Genomic DNA, 21539 nt, shown 5'->3' on the forward strand with positions numbered 1-21539 from the left:
AAACAGAAGAAATACTAAGGTGATCGCCGGCCACTAGCCCTAAGATTCACTAAAAGACAGAATTTAGATAAAGTTGAGACCGCGGCATGCTCCATTTCCTAATAAAATGAATTAAAAGAGTAAAAAGCATAGTAACATACTATGCCAGCATGCTAGCCATATGAAAGGGAAAATAAGTGTGTCTTAAGTCTGGACTTGAACGTCTCTACAGAGTTTGACTGCTTTATTGATGCAAGGAGATCAGAACGGGGCAGAATAAGAGAAAGCTCTCTTCTCTTGGCATTTAAACCAGCATCCAGAAACATGAAGCCCCTTATGTTTCACACAATGAAGGTGCACTGACCGCTATGGCTGCCAAACCCACATGGACCTCTACAGTCCGTGTAACCACCCCTGTCAATGCCTGTGGTTGCATTGAAATCACCCATGACCAAAGAGGTATCACTTTTGGGCCAGTCAGTAATCACAGAGTGAAGCTGTGAGTAAAAACTCTCTCACCAAGATATCATTCCCTGACCAACACAGTGGCTCAGTGGTTAGCAATCTTGCTTCACAGCAAGAAGTTCTGTGGTTCGATTCCACCCAGGCCCAGTCCCTTTCTGTGTGGTGTTTGTCCCGTGTCTGCGTGGGTTTCATCTGGGTACTCCAGTTTCTTCCCACCATCAAAAACATGCACATTAGGGTCTGCTCCTTTCTTTACTCTTGACCATCTACATCAAGAGTTGATATCTGGGCATCAGACTGTGGCTGCCGACTACTCCTGGGGCCTCATGTACAAAGCATGCTTATGCAGAAAAACCTGGCGTACGCCCGTCTCCATGTCCACGTGCAAATGTATCAAAAGTGACTTAAGCGTGGAAATGTGTGGTGCGTTATGCAAAAATCCAGGCTGGCGTACGCACGTTTCTACAGCTATTGTTCCACTGTGGACATGTAAAGGTGATGCTGGGAGCCATTAATAGTGTGAAAACAAGATGTCGTCAGAGTGATGTCCACATCAGAGACACACTGATGAACATTTAACACACCTACGTGTTTACAGTTATATGGATGATATAAAAACATGTGCAAAGTGATGCATAAAAAGGCCCTAACAATGGTGTTGTTAGAGGACCTTGTAAATGGTGCAATCCGATGTGAGCGTGTATTGGGAGAATGCGAGGATTTACTTCCAAATGAGGATAACTGGCTAATAACCTGATTTCGATTACCAAGGCCACTGTGACTGGAGCGGCGCACAGAACTGCAGCTGGCCCAGAGTGCAGTACAGTGTGTGCCCACATAGGTGCTGACCACGCCTGGCGTCCTGGCATCAGGGGTGTTCCAGCGTGAGCTGGCTGATCGGTCAGGCCTGTGCCAGTCAACTTTGCGCCGAGCTGCAATCATCCAAATCTCATCCAGGTACATTCCAACATTACAGCACATTTTGAAGCGAGAGCTGGTTTCCCGAATGTAATTGAAGCTATTAACTGCACACATTCTGCTTCTTCTGGGGGGGCGGCATGTGTAGAAATAGTTTATTTGTGTAATTCTTCCAAATGAAAACCAGAGCGGGCATATTTGGGCGTGTGTACATTCAAATATTTTTTTTATTATTATTATTATTATTAATGTCTTTTTTTGTATTTTTGCTTGATGGTGAGCTGCAGAGCGTCTTAACAGGCTTCCTGTGCTCCGTATTTGTCAGTAAACGCGTGTGTAAATTGTGAATGTCACGCTGTCAGTGGAGGTGCGCCTCACCTTTTTAATGTCAGTGTGTTCGCGCTGTTCTGCAGATGTGTGTGTGTGGCCTCACACACTCACGCTCCGTAGCTCCCACAAACATTTTTCCAGTTTCATGATTAATCCCTTTAACAGCACACTGAATAAACTGTCCCTGTGTATTTCCACGTCATTTCCAGTCATCTATAGTATAATTTCTTTTCCATGTTCATGTTGTCTGACGTGACGTCGTGGGGAATCCCTGCTCCAAGGGTCTATTTACATAAAATTGCTTATTTAAATGGGGCGTGTCCAGGGAGGAGTTTTGTTCCACGTTCTATTCCACGTTCAGTGGGATGTACAAACGGAATGTGCGTGAATTCATGCCTACGCACACTTTCATACATCTGAATATATTTTTGCTTACGCTAGATTCAGGGTTTTGGCATACGCCAACTTTTAGTAGAAAGTCAACGCAAGTCTTTGTACATGAGGCCCCTGGTGATTATCTTTGCTCCACATTACAATGTATTGTACAGAGCTCGCCTAGGGACATGGTGATTAATTTTTTTTGGCCCAGATTATTGCTTTCCCTCGCAATAGTATTTGTGTTCCCTCGCAGTAACCTCATATCATATTAAAGCTCAAGCCTATCAGAGCACACAGTGAGAGGAATCAGGTGGGGGGAGACTGAACACATATGCGCACACACACACACACAGCAGAAAACAACAGGATTCACGTGAGAATGGGATCCCGTGAGATGAGGGAGTAAGTCGCTACAACTTGCACAGCTGTAAGACTCCGTATGAAATATAGTTTATTTATACAACAGTGATAGTAAGTAGCAACACCTGTTAGTGTGCCTTATGAACATTTATGTTTTCTTTTTTACCATCCCCTGGCTGTTTTTCTTTAAAATACGCTTCAGAGTCTTCATGCACATAATCACATTGTATCTCACAGACAAAGGTTCCAGTATATTATTGTATGTGAGCCCCAGGTTACAGTCAAACTTAATCAAGTTCTGTTTATCCATGATGTGCAATCCATCCAAACAATTCAATAATATTGCGAGAGAACGCAAAAGTATTGTGAGGGAACACAATAATCTAGGCCAAAAAAAAAAAAAAAAAAAAGAACCACCATGTCTCTAGGCGGGCTTCGCAGTATTGGAATACGGTCATCCTTGGTGAGAGAAAGGATGTTTCAGGACTTCCTCGCCCCCCCTTTCCAGAATTGAGGTTCCATAAGACTTCTGCTGAATCCCTTTCATAATGTGTTCCGTTCTGCAGTTGAAGGTAGCAGCAGAGTTACTTCCACGAACCGCAGAAACAAGAGATCTGTGTCAAACTTTACAAAGCATTTTACAGTGACGGCTGGAGTGCCCATAGCACAGTGGCCTAGTTGTTAGCACTATTCCCTCACAACAAGAAGGTGCTGTGATCGCTTCCTGCCTGGTCCTTTCTGTGAGGAATTTGCATGTTCTCCCCATGTTTGTGTGTGTTCCCTCCGGGTGCTCCAGCTTTTTCCCACTTCCAAAGACATGCAGGTTAGGGGAACTGGAAAGTTTGAATTGACTGTAGGGAGAGTGTGAATGTGTTTGTCTGTCTATATGCCCTGTGATGGACTGGTGGCCTTTCTGGCTTGTCCACCTCTTCCCCTGTGACCGCTAGGATAAGCTCCAGCTTCCCAGTGACCCTTAATTGGAATAAGTGGATACTGTTGGGAAAGTGTAGTGACACGGACCCACAACAGGGGGCGTAAATGAACGGACAATGGAAGGAGTCAAATTATAACACTTTACTGGTGTGAATGTCACAACCAAACACAGCAGAATCAGAATGTGCAACAGTCAATTAATGAAAGGTGTCGTGTGGGCAGGCTCGACGATAGGAGACGCCCGTCTGGAAACGAACCGGAACCACACGATTTCCACCGCCACCTGAACCCGAGGAATACTGGAGCCGCCAAGTCCCGGAGTCCCCAGGTGGCCACCTTCCCGGCGTGTCGGATCTGGTACTGCTGGCAGAAAGCAAAAGACAGTCAAAGGGTGGGTGTGTGAACACCCAGTAACAACGGTGGGAATGCCACCTCCACCTCTCACTCAGCGCGTTGCAGCGGTCTCAGCTGAAAAGGAGCGCCGTCTTGCACAGCCTCCTCAAAAATGGCCGGTTCTCCTGCAAACACTCACAATAATAGATTTATCGATCTCACAAAAGGGGCTGAGAGTATTACCTCCAGATGAAGATGATATATCGGCAGTTTGGTGGAGGTATCTTCCTGCTTTTATACCAGATGTGTTGATTAGTGACAGCTGTCACGGATGATGGGTGACAGCTGTCACCACGGCTTGTTCCTGAGGCGGCAGCGCCCTCTCGTGCCTGAAGCCCGCACTTCAGGCAGGGCGCCTTCTGGTGGTGGGCCAGCAGTACCTCCTCTTCTGGCAGCCCACACAACAGATACAAGGAATGAATGGAGTTCCAATCCAACCACCAGCCCCTAAAACAAAGAGTTTTCTTTGAGCTGGAAAACCACAAGTTAAATTTATCCAAAATGAGCAAACAAAACACAAGTGCAATTGTCTGTGTGGCCCAGAGATGACAGCGCATGAGTCCAGCGGATTTATGGCAAAGGTCCACAATGACAAAAATTAACCAAAACATAATCTCCAAAAATCAAATGGTACAAAATAAATCAATGCACGGCAGTCTGTGAGAAATACTTAGTTAAATATTTCTGTCATGTTTATCAGAGACATGCTGAGGAAAATGAATATTTCCTTTCAGGGAACCTTTTTGTGAAATACACACAAATCCTAACAACCCATGCTGGTCGTCACCGTGAAAACAGTTTCGGGTTTTTAAATACACTGACAACCACGTTTGGTAGAAAATCAATTTCTACACTAATTAATGCGATGCAAGGCCTGTTCCAAAATCCAGAGGTGAAAAACTGTCTCTGGCAGTTCTTCTCCTCATTTTGTCAGGGGTTTTTTTTTCCCTTCTATATTTATTCCTCACCGTGCTGACTTTACCTCACACTACCTCTCCCTTCCTTTTCCTTTGCCCCCCTTCTCCATCTGTTTCTCTATAATTAGAGCCAAGACCATTAGAAATACTGTATCAGTGAACTTGGAGCTCACAGCTGAGCAGTGGAAGAAGAAATATGAAAAGGAAAAGCAGAAGAACAGGTCAATGAAGGAAACTATCCAGAGACTTGAGGCGGAGCTGAATCGTTGGAAAAATGGTAAGTACCCACACGGAAATCAGCTTACAGATACACCAAATAACTTCATTCTTCCAGGAAAGCACATAGAGAACTGCTCCCCAAGCATTTTGGGATTATTTGTACTTTTTATGAAAATGTTTGTTTTGTAACACAGCAAGCTTAACACCAGTTCTCAGAGTGCATGTAACAAATTTCTGGAGAATCAGTCTGGCAAAGTACATACATGCTGTGCCATTTGAAGCATCAGCTCATATTTAGTGTTAGAAAGAAAAGTTCAAATTATTTATTTTGCAAAATGAAAGAAAAATATAAATGCATGCATTAACATCTGCATCAGGTAATCCCTTAAATTTAGCAGGTAATATTTTAGCAGGTAATAAGTTTAATTAAAAACAGGACAAAAACTGAGAAAGATGCACATACACACTAAAAAGAATGCACTTAATAATTAAGGTAACAATTTGCAAGGATCTTTTACAAGATGTGAGACTTTCCAAAGTCTTTCCAAAGTTTTCCAAAGCATTTAGTTTAGTTGTTTTGTAAGTTGGGCCAACTAAATTAAAATGTTTTGATATTCTTAGACAGCAGCTCTATTTCATTTAAGTTATTCTATCTTCTTTATTTTACTTTCATTTTACTCAGAAATATCTGTGCAAATTTGTACCTACATTTTGTAATTTTTTTAAATTTACTTATTTTAATCATTTCTCCTAAATCATATTAAATTACATGTTGTAATTGCAGTTTTACTGCTGGGCTAAGATCCAACTTGCCTGTGACCATTAACTGCACTGAAAAAAGAGAATAATTGAACCAACTTAAATGAATTGTTCCATTTGGTAACACCTGAATGCATTAAGTTGTTTGAACTTACTTGTTAAAGTTAGTTCTTTTTGCAGTGTGGAATAAGCAGGTATAGAAAATGAAGGAATGAGTGAATTAATTTCAGTTTTATAATCAAGTTATTTAATTTATACCATTGACAATCTATGTCACTGTTTTTTAAACTGTTCGCAGTTTTGTACTATCATCTTGTAAGTTATCGACTTACTAAAATGTTTATGCTGAAAACATTCTTTAAATTATACAAACTAACCCCATGAAGTTTTTTTTTTTTTGTTTTGTTTAGTTTAAGTGTAAGGAGTGAAACTACTGTAATTACAAGTTTAAGAAAATTATCAACCAAACATAGATGGATGTAGAATTCTGATCTAAACCCCTCTGGAAATTTTGCACAGAAATGACAGAAACAATAGTTTTTGATACTTAAATGGACTGCATTTCATTTGGGGGTTTTCCATTATGGACACTCAAAGCATTTGCATGCACACGCACCCACACACAAACATAAACACCAGTATTGATGTGGTGCTCAGCTGCACACCAGGAGCAACTGGGGTGATGAAGGGCACCTTTAGCTAGGTGCCTGTCTGATGAAGAATCAAACCGAGGTTCCTCTGACCACATGCCTGCCTCTCTAACCTCCAGGCCACCACCTCTCAAATAAAATGAACCAGATGCTTTAGAAAATGATATACTCTATTGAAACACTCAGAAACCCTAAAGCGAACAATAAAACAAGTCAGTGTTTCAAAAGACTGTTTCAGACAAAACACTATCATGGTGTCATCTGGTGAAGAGTGAGAATTCCTTCATTCACAAAAACAAAATCACTATTTCAGAACACTCCAAACTGGAATTCAAACAGTTGATTCATCAATAAGATAAATGGTTTTGTAATTCATGAAACACTAAGTGAAACAGTTGCTTCACTTGTGTTACTAAACACAGAATGAAACATTTATGTCATGTTTTGACACATTTGAAATGCTGGAGGAACCAGACGCATCAGAAGACTGCTCACTGACACTTGCTGGCTGGTATTGAGTTTAAAAAAACCCAGCACAAACAAAAACAGTATGAACTGTGGTGTTTGCATAGAAACCTGCTGTGTGTGCAAAATGTGACCAGCCCACGTACATTATTATTCACTCCACATGAGTGCAGGTTTGAACTCATTTAGGAAGTGAGCATCCAAAATGACCTGCTGGAACTCTGTCCAAAACACTTAAGAGAAACTGCCTTGTCTGCTATGTTCTCGTTCAAATTATTCAGACTTTTAAACTTAGCATAATTAAATTCTCTGACATTTTAGTGAATGCAGAAGCGTTGGTTTTTATGTTTCCATTGCAGTAATCCTCACACTGAATGAGGGCTAATGACATCTACAGTAGAGTCACAGCTCACTCTGGTGCTCTCCTAAAGAAACATATTGTACATCTTATCGTAATTACATGCACGTACACACCCAGTCCCACACACACACACACACACACATACATGTTAACGTCTCCTGCTGGGGTTTAATTTAACTTGAAAGTCAGAGCCCTCAGCGGTCATGATCAGTTGACATTCCAGCAATGTAATGAATCCTGCTCAGTGATTTTCTTTCCCTCAAAGATCATTGCCTCAGCACTTCACCTGAATTTAAAAGATTGTAAAGCATCTTTATTAAATGCCTATTAATGAAAATAATTGTTTTTATTGCTTCATTCGCCACATATCTCAGGGTATTAAATACATTTAGACACTTTTGACATTTCATCCCAATTTAGTCATGGACATTACCCTTTGGCATTTGTGTAGAGTTCTGGGCTAAATTGTGCACCTACACAGTTTCCCAATTGTTAATAATAATAATAATAATAATAATAATAATAATAATAACAGCAACAACATGTCCTTAATTCATATAAAAGCTCATCAATAAAAATAAGGCTTAAATAGTGATTATTTCCTCAAACAGGTTATTGCAAAGTTTAGAAGTCCCAGGCCCATATCCACAAATCAGCCTAAGGCTAAAATAGCTCCTACTGACATTATTCTAAGAAAAATCTTTGAATTCCTCAAATTTTTAGACATTTCTTAGAACTTTCCTTTGGTAAGATAAAAGCTGTCCACAAAGCACCTTAGGCCTTAAGAGGGCTCCTAAGGTGCCAAACTGGTAAGAGGAGGGAGGAGGACTTTTAAGAAGCCTGAGAGTGTCTTAAGCAGAGAAAATGTCAGAAAAGACAGAGGAAGCAGAGATATTCTCTTTATGTAGGATGACAGTGAGTCAGTAACACACTACCGGCTTGATCTACTGTATGTAATTATTTTATGTAAAATTATTGTCTTAATGTATTTATAAATTGTTTAGTTTCTTGTTATCATATACACACTATTAATATTATCATTATTGTTATCATCGGTATTATTAATATTGTTATTTTCTTTTATTATTATTTCTATTTTGTGATTTGATTTTCAAATTGGACCACAATGGAAATAAGTGTTTTCACTTTCTTGTGTCATGCATGTATTTTTAACGCATTTACAATGATATTATGTCCTCACAATGAATGTACTAAATAAACTCCCGCACGCACGTGTTTAATATGTAGATATTTGGCATGTGAATGATGTACGTTCAAACATCTTCAAGCTGTGTAACAATTCATTTCATTTTGCTGGGTTTCATCATCATAACAAAGTTATCCTCATATTGCAGTTCAGCTTATATGATCGGTTGATTTTACTGTCCATTCATGAATAGGAGGGTGGAGTGCATTTGTTTTTTATTTCTCCTCCCCTTTCCATGACAACCAATCACAGCTCCTAGAGGACTGTGTCATACCTAGCAACAGAGTCAACCCCGCCTCCTCACAAAGATCGGAGTTTCTGTCCACTCCTTGCTCAGACTTGCTCTCAGACACCTGCTGGCTCACTCTGAGGCTAAGATTCCTTGCCATCAAATTTTAGGCTAAGTTAGGAGCTCTTTGAGAGGACTTTGAATTGCTTCATGGATACAGGCCCTGGTCTTTGGAGGCTCTCTTGAAGACCTTATGGGATTTACATGTCAGTAATGTCTGTGGAGCCATGCCCCAGATGAGCTACAAAAGTTATCAGTAACATCTTAAATTCAGTAATGCATTTGAAGGTTAGGCCAGTGGAGAGAAGCTAAAATTGAAGTATTGTCATGTGTTTGTACCAGTCTATTAAAGTAACTGGGAGAAGGAGGAGCACATGACATAATCTTTTATGTCTCTGGGTCCTCAGCCTTTGAGGCCAGGATACGTATGGCTGGGAAGAGCTTATGGATGTTGTGTGGGCTGCCAGAAGAGGAGGTACTGCTGGCCCACCACCAGAGGGCGCCCTGCCTGAAGTGCGGGCTTCAGGCACGAGAGGGCGCTGCCGCCTCACAGGAACAGCCGAGGTGACAGCTGTCTCTCATCAACTGTGACAGCTGTCACCGATCATCTGCACTTCATCCCGGATAAAAGCAGGATGACACCTCCACCACGTCACCGAGATATCGTTCTTCTAAGGAGGTAATATTCTCTGCCGTATTAAGTAATTGTAACTTACGTGTGATCTGTTAGCAGCCGTTGTCCTGTGGAGCCTTGTCAGCTGATTGGTGGTTTGTGAGAGTGCCGACGTCTTCGCCTCTCACTCTTTCCAGATAAGTGCTTAAACAGGAGCTGCACGTGTGTGTGATTTGAGGTGGAGGTGGAATTCCCACCGTTGTTGTTACTGGGTGTACACACACCCACACTTGACTGTCTTTGCTCTTCGCCAGCAGTACCAGATCCGACACGCGGAGATGGTGGCCACCTGGGGGACTCGGGACCTGGCGGCTCCAGTATCCTTCGGGTTCGGTGGCGGAGGAAATTGTGTGGTTCCGGTTCTTCTCTAGACGGACGTCTCCTATTGTCGAGCCTGCCCACACGACACCTTTATCCATTGACGTTGTATCATTCTATAATCTGCTGTGTATGGTTGTGGCATTCACAACAGTAAAGTGTTCAAAGTTGACTCCTTCTATTGTCTGTTCATTTGCGCCCCCTGTTGTGGGTCCGTGTCACTACACTTTCACAACAATGGAGTCATGAGTTTTGTTTAACTTGTGCAATGGCAATTAAAGATACTTTGATTCTATTCAGTGGTGTCTAGTAATACCAATATCTATACAGGAGAATGAAGGTCCACGTCTTTAGAGCCCTGGTGCTTTGTGTCTTTCTCTGTGGTTGTGAGACATTGATACTAATCACTGACCGAAGGTGGATGTCTGGATGTCTTTGATACTTTTTAGAGGAGTCTCTGAAGAGGCAGAATACCAAAGACAGCTGTTCATCACCTCAGGTCACTGGTTAGCTTACATAGAAACGACAGGTCATGTTTTCGCCCATTTGTTTGTGAACAGCCTGAAGCCCACAATTTTTTATATATCATTACCAACTTTTTACTGAAGATTCATATCCTCATAGGCGAGAACCAATTCAATTTTCAAGGTCACAGGTCAAAAATTAAAGTCAGGAAAAATCTTGGAAAATTGGAAAAATCCCTATCTTTAATATTGAATGAATTTTCAAAAATTCGTAACTGTCAAAAAAGATCACATTTATTTCATATCTGACAGTGCTATGTAGGATGGTATCCTTCATCGACTGACAAAGTTTGATCCATATCTGATCCAGATTACAAATTTTGTGGCCATTTAAATTTAACTTTGAAAACCCCATTTAATGTGTGTGTGTTGCCATTTCTGCTGTGGATACAGCCAGATCTGCATTGGCATTTAGTTTTACGCCGGATGCCCTTCCTGACGTAACTCCAGTTTTACCTGGAGAAACACACACAGCCGCTGGTGTTCCAAAGAGGTCTCCTAATCAAGTACTAACCAGATGCCTCACTGCTTAGCTTCTGAGATCTTACGGGATCAGGAGTACACAGATCAGACCAGCTTGAAAACCCCATTTAATGATTTTTTTTAAAATTATATCTTAAACAACATGCCCCAATCACTCTCATATTTGAATTTTGACGTGCAGACTGGCACTCACTATCATCTGGCAAAGTTTGATCTGGATCTGATCCAGATTGTGGATTTTGTGGACATTTGAATTTAATATTGGAAAGCCCATTTGGTGTACATTTTGCATTATCTCTCAATCAAAAGTGCCCCAGTCACTCTCATTTTTCTGTTATGTATTTTCCTACACCACCAAAATTGGATGGAGGTTCCAGTTTTATGCCTGTTTGTTTCTCTTCCAGTTATCAGTGCCAAAAAGCGATTACAAATTGTGCATAGCAGATAACTAATGTTCTGTGAAAATTATCTGAAAAAGAATTCAGAAACCGAAAAAGTAAAAAAAAAAACTAAAAGTACCACAAAAAACTTTGATTCATGTACATGAACTAAATACATACTCCTGACATTTGATCACATCTAATTTATTTTAGGGCCCCTTCACACATAGTGCGAATTTGGTCAATTTACACATAAAGTGCACATGAAACAGGAATCATGTGCAAAATGTGTAAAATCATAGCTACCTCGTACATCTGTTGCTACATCTGTATGCACACACCAGCGGCTGAAAGACTGTGCGCTGTGAGAGCCCGTCAAACCCTGTCACGGCAGGCCAAATTCCAGCTGACACACACGAACATCTAACACCGCTCATTTGGCACTTAGCAAATGTGTGGCCATTCGCAGTATTAATACAACAGTCAGCAGACAATCATTAACATGCTGGCAGTGAAATTTGTCTAAGTGCCCCACGAGTGTGGCTTTGGTGTGTGCACTGAACTGACAGGAGGTGTGGCCACAGACAGAAGCAGCTGTGAAGATCTGTTGATCTGGACATCCCAACTGGACAACACGTACTGTGTTTGGACAGACATGGACTAACAACTGCCCACTGTGACGTGCATGTGTCTGCTTGCTGTCATCATGTGGACATGAATAAAACATATATTGCTTCTTGACGGGCTACAGTGAGTGAGTGCACACGCTGCAGCCCATTGACAGGCTGCCCCCCAGGTTGAAAGGGACCGTCAGAACATAACACGCAGCGGGTGATCTGACTGTCACGTCACCCAAATGAGCTCTGTTCTACATGACTCGGTGTCATTCTTGCAATGCGCCGGCTGGGCACGTGCCAGCAGATGCGGACATGATCAGAGCAAACTGCTTCTTATTCGTCATTTCATGACTGTACATCAGTGACCATGGGTCATCTACAGAGGAACAGACAGATCATATTTGTATTGCCCGCTTGATAAATGCAGTATTTTTATATGGTGTGTGTGTGTGTGTTTAAATATGTCCTTTCTGATATCAGGTAGTTTCCTGCAGCTTTCACAGGACAGTGATGGTAGCTCAGTGGTAAAGTTTCTGACTGGAAATCAGAAATTACATGGCACCCACAGGTTCAATTCCTGTGGGTGGCATGTAATCTTTATTTTTTTTAATTTTCAACCACATCGCGCAGCTGCTGTGAAATGCTGTTGTGTTCGTGTGTGCACGGACCCGTCACAGCATGTATTTTTTAAAAATTTTAATTTATTTTTTTCTTCACAGCAGCTGCGTGATGTGGTTACAGCTGCTGGCACTGTGTGTCACAGTTTCGGCCAGATCTGTGGGTTTATTCAGGTTTTTTCCCCTTTCTGTTGTTCTTTTCCGCCTTGATTTATTAATATTTATTTTCACCAGGATTTATTCCATTCTGTTGTCATCACCCAGTTCCATTCTAGTTTTGTTCTTTCAGATTATGTTTGCATTATTAATCATTAGTTTATCATTTGTGTATTTTCTCGTTTGTGTTGTCAGTTACATTGTTACATTGGGTTTTGTATCGGTATCATGTAGTCTCTGTTTTCCTTGTTGCTCTGCTTTAGTATTTGTTCCTGTTCTTGCTCAGTTCTGTTATATTTTATTCTGTCTTATGTCTAGCCTGTTCATAGTTCCCTGCTATTCCTCACTCCAATTTAATCATGTTCACATCTCTGCACCTTCCCCGTGTCTGTCTTTCTTTTTGTCTCTGTCTGCTTTGTATTTCTTTTCACTCATGCTCTGTGCACCTGTTCACACATCTTTGTCTTTTCTTCTCTCCTCCTTGTGTTCTCTTCCCTCACTGTCTTACACAACATAGTATCTTTGTTCACTAGCCATGCCCCCTTTCTGGATCCTTCTTCTCACATGCACCTTGTTAACACCACCTGTTCCTAATTAGTCCACATGCATATAAACCCTCACAGCCTCACAGTCCCTTGCCAGATTGTTGTCACTTCTTGCACACTCTCCAGCCTCTTTGTTTCTAGTCCCGATTAGTCTTGCCATGTACCAGTACCTTGTTCTGTGTTTTTCTGATCGCACCTTCTTGCCTCAGCCTTTATGCCAGTCTTTGCTCGTGCCTCTGACCCCTGCCTGGAGATGACTATGTTTTTGCCTCACCCTACTTGTACCTCTGCTCTGCGATCTGATAATCTGTGTACTGAACCTCTGCTCGAAATAAACCTGACAACTGCTTCTACCTCAAAGCCTGGTTTGGGAGTTTGCATCATGGGTCCACCCGCTCCTGGTGTCGGGCAGCCGCCCATCCTGACACTGTGCTCCTGCGTGCATGAACCGTCGCACTGGCATTGAGCATGCCTGCCCGTCGGCACGATGTTTCATGGTGCGCTCATACGAGCTCTACGGCCGTGAGTTGCCTTGGAGTTGTATGTATTTGCACTATGTGTGAAGGGGTCCTTATGAAAATCCACTTCTAACAGGACTTTGACCTTGAAAATTTTTTCCAAGGTAAAAATTTGTGGGTTTGGAAACTAGTGTTGGTGGAGGTTTGTGCTGTACGAGCGTAGTGCTCTAGTTTACAGTGTGATGACAGAGTGACAGACAAGATCGGACAGGAGTTTCTGTGCCTACAATATTGACAGATGACATTGTGATATATATTGAGAGTAAGAGGCTGGATGAGGCAAGGCTGGAGAAGTGGAGTTACACTCTGGAAAGAAAGAGAATGAAAGTCAGTCACAGCAAGATAGAGTGTGTGTGTGTGTGTGTGTGTGTGTGTGTGTGTGTGTGTGTGTGTGTGTGTGTGTGTGTGTGTGTGTGTGTGTGTGTGTGTGTGTGTGGGAATGAAGGGGAGCATACTGTAATGATGAGTTTGCAAAGAATAGAAGACGGTAGGTGAGTTTAAATACTTGGGAGACAAAGTGAGAGGGGTGAGATTGACATGGTGGGTATGTCAGGAGAGTGATGCTGAGGATGACAACTACAGGCAGGAGGAGAATAAAAAGTCCAAAGAGGAGGTTTATGGATGTGCCGAGGCTGTTTGTGTGACAGAAGAAGATGCTGAGTACAGGGTGAGATGGAGATGGATGATCTGCTGTGGAAAGATTAAGAAGATCAGACATAATCAGATAAAATGAAATTGAACTTTACTGATACCCTGAGTGATACTCGCTGAAAAAGGTGCTTTTCACATTAGCTGAGTCACAGCATGAAAGTCACAGCTGTCAGCCTTTTCATTTTTGCTCACTCTGTTGGCTCATAGACACGAAATCTTACGGCTGATTAACAAAATGTTATATTTATAGATAGCCTTCTTTATAAAGCTTCATATTTCACTATGCCACTTCAATTTCAATTTTTCAATTTATTTTCATTTATATAGCGCCAAATCACAACAGAGTTGCCTCAAAGCGCTTCACACAGGTAAACTTCTTCTTGCTGCCTTATGTATGCCTTATGTTTTAAGAGTTTGCTATAACCTGATGTTCAGGTATGTTCTCAGTTACATTTTTTAATCTACTTTTCTCAGCACTTTCCTGCTCAATTCTTGAAAAAAAAAGTATTTTCACCAATTGTAACTGCATATCAGTTTTTGAATAAATCAATATTTATTCGCTGTAAGTGCCTCTGAATGAAATAGAAAAAAATTTCCAGATAAATATCTCAAACCTAAAACTCAGGTGTAGTTGTTACAGGTCATCCGAGTTATCCAAAAAAGTAATGGCCAAATAATGGAAATTTTGCAAAACAGATTGAAATGTTCAGCATAGGTCTATAACCCCAATTCCAATGAAGTTGGGACGTTGTGTAAAATGTAAATAAAAACAGAATACAATGATTTGCAAATCCACTTCAACCTATATATATATATATATATATATATATATATATATAAAATGTTTTTTTATATAACGGCTGAGTGGATCCCTGTCATTTGATTGGTGCTTTGTGTGTCACATGACATGGATTAATTCATCCCATTTGTGTTCCATTACATTTAGAGTGCAGTTTGGTTCCATTTAGAGTGTAAATTTGGTTCCATACGTTTGGTAGCATTGCACTCTGCACACGTGCAGACACACACACACACGCACACACTCACACATGCGTGCGCACACACGTGTGCGCAAACATGTTCATGCGCACACGTGCATGCGTGCGCCTACACGTGCTCGTGCAAGCACATGCACACCCAGAAGTGCAGTTCCTTGTCTGGCCACTTGAGGTGGGCTCAAAAACAGAACAAATTCCCATAGAACCCCATTTTAAAATGTCCAATTTTAGAGCAGAAATAAACATGTTTCCAGCCTAGTACAAAAACACAGTTTTGTTCTCTATAGACAATTTCTTCCTCCATGACAATTGTGGGGGGATTTTTCTCAAACTTCTTAGTTTCAGATGATTTAATTAATAAAATTCTGTATAATTGTGGGTGTGGTTGCTGTGAGTGACAGCAGCTGGGTCCAGTGACTCCGCCTCTTGCAGCGTCTGACCGTAAAGGAGCAGCCACTCACTGTTGTGTGTATGTTTGGAGCAATTTATTACAAACACCTGGAATAATCTATCTCATTGAGCGGTGAAACGTCCAAATGGATCATGTAAGATGTCTCTGTTGCAATAGTCACACTGAGTGAAACTGTCGTCTTATTTAATGTTGTATGCTAACATTAGCACTTCTAGCAGCTGTTACTAGGTCCACTTAAGGTATGATTACTGAGGAAATACATGGCTGATAAATTTTACTGTCCACACCAAAGTAAACCCTTAGGAGAACCACCGCACAGTCCCCCAAAAATATAATTTAATAAACACACAAATCGTGGTTAGCCTGTTAGCTGGTGTAGCTGGGGTGGGGGTGGGGGGGTGTTCAGGCCGTTCATCACACATGGAGCTCCCTAAGCTCCGCCCCTTTATGCATTAATGAATTCATGTGAAGTTGTGGTCATTTTGGATTTTGAAAAAGCCACAAGTGATAATTTTGAGGACTTTTAGTATGTGATTCAATAGATTTTTCTGTGAAGAAGTGACAAAGATAAGAGCAGGAGATTTTATTAAATCAATTTGTTTGCATCACCTCTTCTCGTGTGCAGGTGAGGATTTTGTTGAATTGGAGCAGCTGATCCCAGATTTGGTGGACAGCAGCCTTGTTACCCCAGAAAATGAGGAACCCCTTGCTGACATCTGCAGTCCTTGCACACCTTCCTCCATTGCCTCCTCCATTGTGGTGCACATCTCCGAGGAGGAGCGCCAGAAATATGAGGAGGAGATTCGCAAGCTGTACAAACAACTGGATGATAAGGTGCTGAATGGATGTTGCACGAAGGCTATTTGTGCACGTGAATATGGTTTCTGTTCCAGAATTTTGTAATGGTGTGGACACATGAATACGAAAAGCCTATCACATGTTTTATTCATTGTAATGCATTCATGATCAAACATGTACTTCTGACCTATTTAGGAATGGAAGTCATAAGGGAACAGAAATGATCTACACTGAGATATAATAAAATACTCATTTATTTACAACCACACACACACACACACACACACACACACACACACACACACACACACACACACACACACACACACACACACACACACACACACACACACACATACAGAGTCTTTGAAACACCCCATTGCTTTAATGTTTGATTTGAGCACTTTTAGAAAACATTCCAGCAGAACCAAATAAGAGTCATTCCGGTAATTTTGCTCCCCTGCTGCTTCTTTAATTTGGAATGAGAAAAATAATCAAATTTTGTCAGTATCACATGAACTGGTCTCAAGTTTGGGTGTTCACACCTGCATAAGTTAATGCACAAATTGCTCTTTTCTTCATGTAGGTGGCATAATCACAGTAGTGAACTTGGTGCAACAGATTCTAATCTATGTGATGACTGATTTCACACAAAACTCATATCTACATCGTATCTAAACTGAGGTTATAATTTTTGGCCCCCCCAAATCCATTAACTCCATCTCCAGGAATGTTGGCTCCCTCACTCCATTTGTCAAAACCTATGCAAGAAACGTGGGTGTAATTCTAGACTCCCAACTCAATCTTGACAAACAAATCTCTTCTGTTGTTAAAACTAGCTTTTATCAATTAAGAATTATTGCAAAACTCAAATCTGTTCTGTGTTACAGTGACCTGGAAAAAGTTATCCATGCCTTTATAACTTCACGTCTAGACTACTGTAACTCTCTTTACTTTGGTCTCCCTCAAACACTGGTGTCACGGCTTCAAATGGTCCAAAATGCTGCTGCTAGGTTGCTTACTAACAGGAAAAAACATGAACATAATTTCACCTGTCTTAGCCACATTACACTGGCTTCCTGTCCAGTACAGGATCCAATTTAAATTACTGTTAATGGTTTTTAAAGCTCTTCATGGCCTGGCCCCTAACTACATAGCTACTGCCATTCATCCTGCTGTTGCTCCCAGGTCTCTGAGATCTTCCAGTAAAGGTCTCCTTCATGTCCCCCGAACTCATCTCAAGTTAAAAGGGGACAGAGCTTTTGCAGTCGCTGGTCCCCGACTGTGGAACCATCTGCCTCCTGATATCAGAGATACCCCATCTATTACTGTTTTTAAATCCAAGCTCAAGACATACCTTTTTACACTAGCATTGTTGGGAAAGTGTAAGTACACGGACCCACAACAGGGGGCGCAAATGAACGGACAATGGAATAGGTCAAATAACAACACTTTACTGTTGCGAACGTGCACAACAAACACAACAGATTACACAATAGATCAGAGGTCCATTTACAAGGTGTCGTGTGGGCAGGCTCGAAGATAGGAGACGCCTGTCCAAAGCAGAACCGGAACCACACGATTTCCTCCGCCACCAGACCCCGGGAATACTGGAGCCGCCAAGTCCCGAACTCCCAGGTGGCCACTGCCTCCGCGTGTCGGACCTGGTACTGCTGGCGAGGAACAAAAACACAATTATACGTGGGTGCGTCTGCACCCAGCAATCTGCACGGCAGGGAAGCTACCTCCACCTCTCGTTGGAGAAAAAGTCTGTTATCACTCACAAAAATCACAAAAAGGGCTTTCTATCAAGCAGTCAGGCTGAGGATATTACCTTTCACGTAGAACGATATTTCGGCAAAGAGGTGGAGATGACGTCTTGCTGATATACCGATGCAGATCAGATGAGTGGTGACAGCTGTCACAGGTGATGAATGTCAGCTGTCACCCCGGTTGCTCCTGTGAGGCGGCAGCGCCCTCTGGTGCCTGGAGCCCGCACTCCAGGCAGGGTGCCCTCTGGTGGTGGTGGGCCAGCAGTACCTCCTCTTCAGCGGCCCACACAACAGGACCCCCCCTCAACGGGCGCCTCCTGGCGCCCGACCAGGCTTGTCCGGGTGGCGGCGGTAGAAATCGGCCAGGAGGGCCGGGTCCAGAATGAAGCTCCTCTTCACCCAGGAGCGTTCCTCAGGTCCGTACCCCTCCCAGTCCACCAAATACTGGAAGCCCCGGCCCATCCTACGGACATCCAAAAGCCGGCGCACAGTCCAAGCCGGCTCGCCATCGATGATCCGGGCAGGAGGCGGTGCCGGACCCGGAGTACAGAGGGGTGAGGTGTGATGTGGTTTGATTCGGGACACGTGAAATACAGGATGGATCCGCAGTGAGGCCGGCAGCTGAAGCCTCACTGCGGCTGGACTGATGACCTTCTGGATTTCGAAGGGACCGATGTAACGGTCCTGTAACTTGGGGGAGTCCACTTTGAGGGGGATGTCCTTTGTCGACAACCACACCTCCTGCCCTGGCCGATACGCAGGGGCCGGGGTCCGCCGACGGTCTGCATGGGCCTTTGACCTCATCCGGGCCCTCAGCAAGGCAGAACGGGCGGCACGCCACACCCGACAGCACTTCCGTAGGTGGGCCTGGACCGAGGGCACACCGACCTCTCCCTCAACCACTGGAAACAAAGGCGGTTGGTACCCCAGACATACCTTGAAATGGGAGAGGCCGGTGGCTGACGACATCTGGCTGTTATGGGCATACTCGATCCAGGCCAGATGGGTACTCCAGGCCGCCGGGTGCGCGGCTGTCACGCAACGCAGGGCCTGCTCCATCTCCTGATTGGCCCGTTCTGCTTGCCCGTTGGTCTGGGGATGGTACCCGGATGAGAGACTCACCGTGGCCCCCAGTTCCTGGCAGAAGCTCCTCCAGACGTGCGAGGAGAACTGGGGACCGCGATCTGAGACAATGTCTGTTGGGATCCCATGCAGCCGGACGACGTGGTGAACCAGGAGGTCCGCTGTCTCCTGGGCCGTCGGAAGCTTCGGGAGGGCCACGAAGTGGGCCGCCTTGGAGAATCGGTCCACTATCGTGAAGATGGTGGTGTTGCCCTGGACGGCGGGAGACCCGTGACAAAATCCAGGCCGATGTGGGACTAGGGGCGATGGGGCACGGGCAGCGGCTGGAGCAGACCCGAAGCCCTACGATGGTCAGCCTTGCCCCTGGCGCAGGTGGTGCAGGCCTGGATATAATCCCGGACGTCGGCCTCTAGGGACGCCCACCAGAAGCGCTGCCGGACAACTGCCATGGTTCTAAGCACCCCTGGATGACAGGAGAGCTTAGAGCCGTGACAGAAGTCCAGGACTGCAGCCCTAGCTTCTGGTGGGACGTAAAGTCTGTTCTTCGGCCCAGTTCCGGGGTCCGGGCTTCGTGCCAGGGCCTCCCGGACGGTTCTCTCTACGTCCCAGGTGAGGGTGGCCACGATAGTGGACTCCGGGATGATGGGTTCCGGTGGATCCGACAACTCCGTTTTGACTTCATCTTCATGTACCCGGGACAAGGCATCCGATCTCTGGTTCTTGGTCCCGGGACGGTAGGTGATCCGGAAGTCAAAACGGCCGAAGAACAGTGACCAGCGGGCTTGCCTGGGATTCAGCCGCTTGGCGGTCCTGATATACTCCAGGTTCCGGTGGTCAGTGAAAACCGTGAATGGCACGGACGTTCCCTCCAACAGATGTTTCCACTCTTCAAGAGCCTATTTCACCGCAAGGAGTTCTCGATTGCCGACGTCATAGTTCCGTTCGGCCGGGGTCAACCTGCGGGAAAAATAGGCACACGGGTGAAGGACCTTATCGGTCTTCCCGCTCTGGGAAAGCACAGCTCCTATCCCTGAGTCCGAGGCGTCCACTTCAACCACTAACTGGCGACTAGGATCGGGCTGCACCAGAACGGGTGCAGATGAGAAGCGCCGTTTCAACTCCTTGAACGCGGCATCGCAACGATCCGACCAGGTGAAGGGAACTTTTGGTGAGGTCAGGGCTGTCAGGGGGCTAACTACCTGACTGTAGCCCTTAATGAACCTCCTGTAGAAATTAGCAAAGCCGAGGAACTGTTGCAGCTTCCTACGGCTAGTGGGTTGGGGCCAGTCTCTCACCGCCGCAACCTTGGCCGGATCAGGAGTGACGGAGTTGGGGGAGATGATAAACCGCAGGAAGGACAAAGAGGTGCGGTGGAACTCACACTTCTCGCCCTTCACAAACAGCCGGTTCTCCAACAACCGCTGCAGGACCTGACGTACATGCCGGACATGAGTCTCAGGATCCGGAGAAAAGATGAGTATATCGTCTAGATATACGAAGACGAATCAGTGCAGGAAATCCCGCAAGACATCATTGACTAATGCTTGGAACGTCGCGGGGGCGTTTGTGAGGCCGAACGGCATGACCAGGTACTCAAAGTGACCTAATGGGGTGTTGAATGCCATCTTCCATTCGTCTCCCTTCCGGATCCGAACCAGGTGATACGCATTTCTAAGATCCAGTTTAGTAAAGATTTTGGCTCCATGCAGGGGGGTGAACACGGAATCTAATAATGGCAACGGGTATCGGTTGCGAACCGTAATCTCATTCAGCCCCCTGTAATCAATACATGGACGAAGTCCGCCATCTTTCTTGCCCACAAAAAAGAAACCTGCCCCCATCGGGGAGGTGGAGTTCCGGATCAGCCCGGCAGCTAATGAGTCCCGGATGTAGGTCTCCATTGATTCGCGCTCAGGTCGTGAGAGGTTGTACAGCCTGCTGGACGGGAACTCAGCGCCTGGAACCAAATCAATGGCACAATCGTACGGACGGTGCGGGGGAAGGGTGAGTGCCAGATCCTTGCTGAAGACGTCAGCAAGGTCGTGGTACTCAACTGGCACTGCCGTCAGATTGGGCGGGACTTTGACCTCCTCCTTAGCCTGGGAACCGGGAGGAACCAAGGATCCTAAACACACCCGATGGCAGGTTTCGCTCCACTGAACCACCACCCCAGACGGCCAATCGATCCGGGGATTGTGCTTTAACATCCATGGGATGCCCAAAATCACGCGGGAGGTGGCAGGAGTTACGAAAAACTCAATCTCCTCCCGGTGGTTTCCAGACACCACCAGAGTTACTGGTGGTGTCTTGTGTGTGAGTAAAGGGAGGAGGGTGCCATCTGCTGTCTAGCAGATTCCCTTCTGACCCCGTG

General features: G+C 44.3%; 1 protein-coding gene and 1 long non-coding RNA gene across 2 annotated transcripts in view; one reads left to right on the forward strand and one right to left on the reverse strand.

Moving 5' to 3' along the window:
• Nucleotides 1-21539, forward strand: part of kif5ab (kinesin family member 5A, b) — a 321264-nt gene that overhangs the window by 164693 nt on the left and 135032 nt on the right. The window contains 2 exon segments of the mRNA XM_034166139.1: nt 4802-4950; nt 16141-16349. Of these exon segments, the coding sequence (XP_034022030.1) occupies nt 4802-4950; nt 16141-16349 (358 nt within the window).
• Nucleotides 8227-16592, reverse strand: LOC117506618. The gene is made up of 3 exons (XR_004559517.1): nt 16578-16592; nt 12823-12827; nt 8227-8338 (listed from the first exon to the last, which is right to left on the reverse strand). It is a non-coding gene; the product is annotated as an uncharacterized LOC117506618 (long non-coding RNA).

This window comes from Thalassophryne amazonica, chromosome 3 (assembly GCF_902500255.1).
Source record: "Thalassophryne amazonica chromosome 3, fThaAma1.1, whole genome shotgun sequence".
NCBI lineage: Eukaryota > Metazoa > Chordata > Actinopteri > Batrachoidiformes > Batrachoididae > Thalassophryne > Thalassophryne amazonica.